This window comes from Perissodus microlepis, chromosome 7 (genome assembly GCF_051167445.1).
Source record: "Perissodus microlepis isolate ML-2025 ecotype Zambia chromosome 7, ASM5116744v1, whole genome shotgun sequence".
NCBI classification, from domain to species: Eukaryota; Metazoa; Chordata; class Actinopteri; order Cichliformes; family Cichlidae; genus Perissodus; species Perissodus microlepis.
In genome coordinates, this window is record NC_140467.1 from 38,465,875 (window position 1) to 38,475,115 (window position 9,241).

At 38.8% G+C, this 9,241-nt stretch overlaps 1 protein-coding gene across 1 annotated transcript in view; it reads left to right on the forward strand.

The window, feature by feature from the left end:
• The window catches only part of LOC146383596 (matrix metalloproteinase-17-like), an 89,937-nt gene that overhangs the window by 54,548 nt on the left and 26,148 nt on the right, over positions 1–9,241 (forward strand). Inside the window, exon 4 of the mRNA XM_084934928.1 lies at positions 794–1,080. Within this exon, the coding sequence (XP_084791054.1) occupies positions 794–1,080 (287 nt within the window). The remainder of the gene's footprint in view (positions 1–793; positions 1,081–9,241) is intronic.

A 9,241-nucleotide genomic window follows, 5' to 3' on the forward strand; every position in this document is an offset into this window, starting at 1 on the left:
AACCATGATATATATATTTTTTTAAGTTTAAAACACACACACACGCACACCAGTGAAATCACAGAATCAGCATTTTTTTTGTGCAGGTGGCAGACATTATTTAGTCGATCTTCGTGGTCTTAGGCAGTCCAGAGCTCCCTACATCTTGTACTTCTTTTTCCTTTTTCGAATTTTCCTCCTGTGCTTAATCACCTACTCACCAGTCTTTTATTCATTTTACTTCTGAGGATACCATTTCAAACAAGATTGTTCGTTTTAATTCAAAAGGGGCCTATTATGCTAGTTTCTAGTTTTGTCTTTTTATGCTGAACTCCATTAGAGTAGCTTTTTATGAGTCACAGCTCAATGCAGCATTTCAGTGGAACCACTGAAACAACCTCACTTTTCCCTTAAAGGCAGCTTTGTTTTGATTGGTAGCCCCTCATAAACTGAAGGTTTGAACAGCTGGTGGGCAGGTTACTGTGTGTAAAGCTAGAAATGTGTGTGAGATTACCTAATTAGGGCTCTCCCATCTATATATCATGAACACCCAAGAGTAATAAAAGGTTGACCTTTTAGCTCACAGGCATGACTTGTACCAATGAGGATCCACCCTTATATCAGTATATACATAGCTGTGGCTAGTTCTAGTCTTTTCCTTCTCACAGTTACCCTGTCCATTATCAACTTTTTTTGTCAGGATCCCATCCATTTTCTTCATTAGTCACCTCAACTCCTTTTTCACACAGTTCTTCTCCCTCTCCTTCATTATATTTGATATACTTCTTTTCTCCACTTTCTCTCTCTCTCTCAGAGTGCGGACTTTCCCTAAGGATTCTGCCTTATTGGGCAGGGACACTGTTCGAGCCCTCATGTACTACGCCTTGAAGGTCTGGAGCGACATTGCACCACTTAACTTTCATGAGGTGGCTGGAAGTAATGCAGACATTCAGATCGACTTCACTAAGGCTGACCACAATGATGGATACCCCTTTGATGGGCCGGGGGGCACAGTGGCACATGCATTTTTCCCTGGAGAGAGGTTTACGGCTGGAGATACGCACTTTGATGATGACGAAGCCTGGACCTTCAGATCTCCAGGTAAGTGAAGTTGCAGTATGCTATTTTAAATTGCGGCATCTGCTATATTTATAAACTATTTGGTGCCAGCAACACAAAATAAGACACTTATTTCCTTTTTTTAATGTTCAAAATTAGTTTAATGTTTGAATTTAAAAAGGGGCTTTTCAGGCAAACAATTCATTACTTATAGATCATTTAAAAAAAAAAAAAAAAAAAAATTCTATCTATTCAGTTTGCATTGCCTGCCTGTTAAATTCTTCATTGATTTTTAAAATTGTACTCTTGCTCATTACTTTAAATTGCCAAAGTACTGTACGTCAAGGACCCCTTCAGTGCCTGGGTGTCTACTTTCATTGGTTATTTGATCTCTGCTGGTTATTACAAGATCTTGACTACCAAACATAGGTGACCAGTGTTTGCAGGTTCCAAACTGTGGAACTACTTTGATGTCAAAAAACAGTTTTTATACCAGGCTCTAAATGTTTTTATTTCTTCCGTAAGGGGTTAACACAAAGCACTGGATAAGTAGCAGTATGAGGAATTCTTGCCACTTTCTATTTCCTTGATTTCATGTTATCTGAGTAATTTGAGGGATAGCCCTATGTAATCTCTACTACGTAGGTGGATCACTTCTTACTATGAACCTACTGACCAATCAATTATCTGGAAAACAAGCTCACAATTCCTGGAAGAGCACACGGATTTCTCTGCACAGTAGTAAATAGTCTTTAATGTCTCTTTGTTCCCCTGATGACCATCATTATTAAATATAGATTCTTACACACAACCTTATTCCAATATTTATTTATTCTGTAGGCAGAAAACTATTTTACATATATTTTGTTGTCCTAAATGCATTAACATATGATCTTAAAACAAGATACCTATATTCAAGTTGCTGTAGATTAACCCAACATTTGAAGTCTATTTTTAATCTTTGCTCTCACACCATTAAACACTACTGAGGCTACATCTGAAAGAGTACAAACTAAAACTCTCCTTCAAACAGGCTAAACTTTATTAACATAGTAGCAATTTTAGCAAACAAGGTGCTTAAAGTGCACCCTTTTAACACTATATTATACAGTTGCTCTCCTGCCAATAAACTTAGCAACTAACTTAGCAAGTTGATAACCAGCTTTGTGTGACCACTTATCCTAATTGCCAATGTTAGGGTAAGTGAAGCCAAATAGCAGAAGACATCCTGTGTATACTGAAATCAAATTGTAGTACAGGGCTCTGGATGTTGCCACTTGTTTACAATTGCCAAACTGATTAGCAATTTGCTGCTTGTTGTAAACCTTCTAGAAATCAACATCAAACTAATTTGCTTATTATTGGCTGTTTGAACTCTGACACTTCTGCATTCACCTCAGTTCAAAGGAAAAGAAAATGGCACTCTATTATTTACTGGCTGTATATCGTGTTTCATCATTATTTATTTGTTTGTTTGTCCTGTTTCAGTTCACTCCCTATTTAAGTCATTATCAAAATGGATTATTAACCTGAGTCACATTGATTATTAGCTGTTTTCCGATGTGTTAATACTGTCACCACCACACATTTAGCCAGTGAAACATGTTCATCCAGTGTGTTTCTTGCTCTGAATTGTGTGGTTTAATAGATTTGTTTATGCAGTGTCCTCTTGAATGATCTGGCCAAATTTCTTTCATCAAACAGTTTTCAAAGTGCTTGATTACCCGCCAAGGGAGATGTGGGAGTTTGAAATGAGGACATGTTGACAGTGGCTCTGAATGGAATTCAATCAGCTTTGCCAATCAAAAATAAATGAGCTCATATTAGAGATATCCGTCATTCTTAGACAGCTCTGGAAAATCTCGCCCGGTGTTTTGTCTCAAAACCACTTACATTCACTTTTTCATTATTCACTGCATTGCACTTTTGCTGAACCATATGTGTCTTTGTTGTGTTATGAATATGTGTAAACCTCAGACTCTATGCTGTGTGTGTGTGTGTGTGTGTGTGTGTGTGTGTGTCCCCTCACAAATTAAATATTTGTGTGTACTATTTTTTTCAAAATAGTCGCCACAAGGTCAAGTTCCCTAAACATGCCAGTCACTTAGCATCATCCTCATTTTACGTCCAACGTCCTTAGCTTGAGAAAAAAAAAGAAAAAGGAAAAAAAACAGAAAGTAGATCAGGTTGGCAAGTGGGAAAGCATTAAAGGACCTCATCTGGATGAAATAAGCGGATGGAGCAATCAAGTCCACTGAATGCATCATCAGGCAGGGACTGTCCCAGCACGGTCACACGAATGACAGCATAAATCATTAACTCTCCTTTTCTCTGACTTGCTTTCTTTATTCGTCCTTTCATCTGCATGACTGAACTTAAAATGACCTTCCTCTCTCCTTTACTCTATGTCTACATCTGTCCCTTCTTTATGAAAGATGAATGGACAGTAAAAACTGATGAGAAGTGGGGGTAGAAAACATGTGATAAATATTTGGCACAATTGCTTCACACATTCCTCCAAAATGACTTGACCGTGTAGAAATGTTCGCCAATCAGAAGTCTAGAAGCCTGGGAGGGAAAGAGTAAACAAAGATGGCGCATAGAAACAGAAATGAGTCCTACGTGTGAACAGACAGTGAGGTGGAATCATTCTTCAATATCAATATCTTTTCCAGAATTCTGAGGAAAAAAGTCAGAATTCTGACTTTTTTCTCAAAATTCTGACTTTTTTCTCAGAATTCTGGAAAAGAAGAAAAAAAAGACATGCCCTTTTTTTTTCCCAGTGGCCCTAATCCTCTTCCATACCCAACACACAGGAAAAAGTTGCCTTTCAAAAATACCTGTGTTTGTGTGGACGTAGCCTGAATCTAACTAATGCCTATCATTGTAGACTCTCTACTTTACAATATAAAGGGGCTTGAGGCAAATGTTAATGTGATTTGCCACTATATAATTAAATTGAATTGAATTAATGAAATAAGGGAAGCAAGCCTGAACATAACACACCCAAAATAAAAGATTATCAAAATAAAGCAGGAAGTAACAAACACTGAGACATGGAATAAGACATGCAAACTTGACAGAACTAAATAAATACCATGGAGAGAGAACACAGAGGGACTAGACAGACACGGGGATTTGACTGGTGAAACAGGGATCTCAAAAGATGACAGCTAAATATTATATAATCTAATGAGGAACAAAAGCAAACGTAAACTCAGAAGCACTGGGAAACAATATGACAAAGGATTAAACAGAACTTAAACACAAATCACCTCAAAAAACTCAAAATACAGGGAGTGCAGAATTATTAGGCAAGTTGTATTTTTGAGGAATAATTTTATTATTGAACAACAACCATGTTCTCAATGAACCCAAAAAACTCATTAATATCAAAGCTGAATGTTTTTGGAAGTAGTTTGTAGTTTGTTTTTAGTTTTAGCTATTTTAGGGGGATATCTGTGTGTGCAGGTGACTATTACTGTGCATAATTATTAGGCAACTTAACAAAAAACAAATATATACCCATTTCAATTATTTATTTTTACCAGTGAAACCAATATAACATCTCCACATTCACAAATATACATTTCTGACATTCAAAGACAAAACAAAAACAAATCAGCGACCAATATAGCCACCTTTCTTTGCAAGAACACTCAAAAGCCTGCCATCCATGGATTCTGTCAGTGTTTTGATCTGTTCAGCATCAACATTGCGTGCAGCAGTAACCACAGCCTCCCAGACACTGTTCAGAGAGGTGTACTGTTTTCCCTCCTTGTAAATCTCACATTTGATGATGGACCACAGGTTCTCAATGGGGTTCAGATCAGGTGAACAAGGTGGCCATGTCATTAGTTTTTCTTCTTTTATACCCTTTCTTGCCAGCCACGCTGTGGAGTACTTGGACGCGTGTGATGGAGCATTGTCCTGCATGAAAATCATGTTTTTCTTGAAGGATGCAGACTTCTTCCTGTACCACTGCTTGAAGAAGGTGTCTTCCAGGAACTGGCAGTAGGACTGGGAGTTGAGCTTGACTCCATCCTCAACCCGAAAAGGCCCCACAAGCTCATCTTTGATGATACCAGCCCAAACCAGTACTCCACCTCCACCTTGCTGGCGTCTGAGTTGGACTGGAGCTCTCTGCCCTTTACCAATCCAGCCACGGGCCCATCCATCTGGCCCATCAAGACTCACTCTCATTTCTTCAGTCCATAAAACCTTAGAAAAATCAGTCTTGAGATATTTCTTGGCCCAGTCTTGACGTTTCAGCTTGTGTGTCTTGTTCAGTGGTGGTCGTCTTTCAGCCTTTCTTACCTTGGCCATGTCTCTGAGTATTGCACACCTTGTGCTTTTGGGCACTCCAGTGATGTTGCAGCTCTGAAATATGGCCAAACTGGTGGCAAGTGGCATCTTGGCAGCTGCACGCTTGACTTTTCTCAGTTCATGGGCAGTTATTTTGCGCCTTGGTTTTTCCACACGCTTCTTGCGACCCTGTTGACTATTTTGAATGAAACGCTTGATTGTTCGATGATCACGCTTCAGAAGCTTTGCAATTTTGAGACTGCTGCATCCCTCTGCAAGATATCTCACTATTTTTGACTTTTCTGAGCCTGTCAAGTCCTTCTTTTGACCCATTTTGCCAAAGGAAAGGAAGTTGCCTAATAATTATGCACACCTGATATAGGGTGTTGATGTCATTAGACCACACCCCTTCTCATTACAGAGATGCACATCACCTAATATGCTTAATTGGTAGTAGGCTTTCGAGCCTATACAGCTTGGAGTAAGACAACATGCATGAAGAGGATGATGTGGACAAATACTCATTTGCCTAATAATTCTGCACTCCCTGTACTGATTCTTGGTTCCTCTTGGTGAGCAGTTGGCAAATGTTTGCAGACAAGTCAGCATCTTCCATGAAAATTATGGGCTGCTGTGGTTATTTACCAATGGCCATTTGGCAGTTTGATGCACTACCCTCTTTGCCAGTCGTCACTGCTGGGTGAAATTGGTTGCACTCTCCAATGGTCACTCACCACAACTGGTGTCTATTGTCTTGGGATGAGGAAAAATTCCCTTAATCTAGTAATTGTCTAGGTTTAAACAAGCTCTCAACTTCTTGACCAACACTTTCGCTACCTTGGGCATCACATGCTGGTTTTTTGTCAAATGCCACCTGTGTGTCTTCGTTACACAAGTCTGTTTTTCAGTGTAGTGTTTTAGAGACCGCTAAAGTCAGGTAGCTGAAGGTGTGGCACAGTTTTCTCAACCAGATCCATCCCATCTAGAGCTTTGCGTTTTGCACATAGTTTTGCTTTTTTCCACTTGCAGATTAATTTCTTTTCATTTGCTTGTTTACTACACTTAAACCACTACTTATTTAATGTAAGGGGAAGATTATTGTTTGGGTTAAAACATGCTTTTTCAAAACAGAAACCCTTCAAGTTGAAAAATGACGAGCTGGGATTGACAGATCTATTTTACTAATGCCATAATCCATTAACTCATGCACGGCTGCCGAAGGACAAGTTGTGCGTAACTGAAACACGCAAGCAGCTTTGACAAAGCAGCATTATTTGACATCGCGGGAATGAGAACAGGCTGTTTTGACATAGAAACTATTATACAATGTCTACACAGGCGATGTAGTGACAGCAATGCATTTGTACTGCACCAGCTTTAGTGCTGTGTCTATGTATATACAGGATGCCTTCAGGGACAATGCTGAATGTAGTTCACTTAATAAAAAGTATAAATGGGAGCAACCAGCGCATACTTTCTGGTGAAGGCACAGTGTTACACGGAAGTAGCTGTGTAAAGATTGGGGGGAAAAAAAGAAGTTAATGAGAAAATCAAATATGACCTTATTTCACACCTGCAAACTCGCACTTACTGTGTAAAGTGGTAGTGCATGTTGAATTGTCAGCTTTGTTTTGGCGTGTAGTCTCTGCAATTCTATAAGTGTTTGTGATGACATAAAGAATTATCCACCAGTCTTGTCAGTCACCTTAAATGAAATGCGGTTTCCAGGTGGTAAAAAGTTTAGTTCGTCACAGATCTATCTCCCATCAAATTGTGTTATTGAAGACTCGTGTTCCCTCACTTGTTCCAGCGAAATGTTAGGAATCAAATTAACTTTGATTTGTCTAATTATATCTGCTGCTTGTGGGTATTTGATGTCTGTATTTAGTCTTTTGTTTCTAATAAAATTGCAAATAGTTCCTCAGCAGGGGAAGAGTAATTGTTACTGCCATGCTGCGTATACCACCATCTGCTAAAACGTCCCTGAGGCCAATAGATACAGTGCCAAAAGTTTTTGATGTGTGAGGATGCTATTATTCCTCCTCTAATTCCAAGTGAAGCCTTTTCCCTTCCAGGAGAAACAGAATCACACAACTTGGCAGCCTCTACCTATTCTAACTTTTTATCACCTTACCCTCAGCATTCCCAAATAGAGTATCTGCTGGATGAAAGATGAATTCATGACAAACTTTGACACGAAAACCTCTTCCAAGGCTGGAAGCAAAATAGTGTAAGCAAACAGAATTTATGAAGCACCTGCCCTCACAATAGGAGCGATTTTGCTGCATAGAGATAATGATGCCATCAGTGTGCTTCTCGGGGTTATGTATACATTATCTTGTGAAATGCACTGTGCAGAAAATGTTAGTTATACTATATGCACATGACAAACCAATACTTTATGTGAAGATGCTTCACTATGCGGGTATCTCCTATGGGCTGTTGCCTGGGAACAAGCAGTCTGCAAGCACCAAATAATCACTTTGTACTAATAATCAATAACACTAATAAAAAGTGCTTGACTAATTTAGATAGTATTGTTTGTAATTGTTCCATAAATAACCTCTTGCTCATTTACATTGTGTTCAGGTTTTCCATTAAACATCAAAGATACACAATGCAAACATACTCTTATGTTTGGTATATTATTAAACCAAATAAGAAACCGTACTGAAGCTCCAAATGTCATGGCAGATTTTTGAGAGTCCAAAAATTCAGTGTGTGTTTAGACATCATTTATACTGAGAGTGAACTTCTAGACTGAATAATAAGTGTCAAAAATAATGAAATGTGCACCTCTGAACCCATTAGGGAGCTGAAAGCAGTTGTTGATTTAAGCACAAAAATTGGCCCACGCATTTAGGATCACATTAGCAGTGTGTATCTTCCCCTGTCAGATGACTTGTTATATAATGGTGGATAAATTGTATCTAACTTCAGATACTCATTGGTCCAAAAGTGCTTTTTTTTTTTTTTTTTTTGAGCATTCACAATGGAAACTTAAAACTGTTTAAAAAATTGCACTGAATTACATTACAGTACATTACATTGTGTGGTCCACAAACCCACACTAACTGCGGTAGTTGTGAATTAAGAAATAAGGCCCTGGCCACACAGGCCTAGAAAGCAGTTGGCATCGCCCTGGCAAATACCAGTTGCTAGGGAATAATGACTCTTCCCAGATCACTTGCGACTGATGCTAAAGGCTAAAATTGTGATGTTTTGGAAGTCTGAGTAAAAGTTGTTTGGAGAACGAGGGTTATAACTGTGCTTCCATATGAAATTTATTAAGCTGTATTCATTGGCAAGACTTGCATAAAAGCACGAACTGAATCGTATACATCATAAATCTGAACTTAGATACTGGAGTGTTTTTTTTATTTCACCCATAATGCTGGGTTAACATATTTTCATTCTCATAACTAGGGATGGGTATCGTTTAGGTTTTATCCGATACCGGTGCCAAACCAGTACTTTTGAAACGGTGCCGGTGCTTAAACGGTGCTCAAACCGGTGCTTAAAGAATGGAGAACACAAAATTGGTCCAAAAACCTCTCATGTTCAGCTGTTTTTTTTTTTTGTAAAAAGATAACAATGTTAGCCTTTTCTGCAGCTATAGGGCATATATGGTATCACTCTTGGCTGGAAGCAGTGCTTAATCAATGGAAAAAACACAAACTTTGTCTAAAAACCTCTCATGTTTAGCTGTTTTCCACTTTTTCTTTGGTCATTTTAGCCTTTTTGGCCAGGGTGAAGGGAGCATCTGCCATCAAACAAGAAGACAGCCGCATGTAACTACGACTGTGTTTGCTAGTTCACCTTACATGCATTAATGTAATAACGTGGTTAGCCTACTCAACGTAAATTATACACGAACAACATTAAGCTACTCACGCAG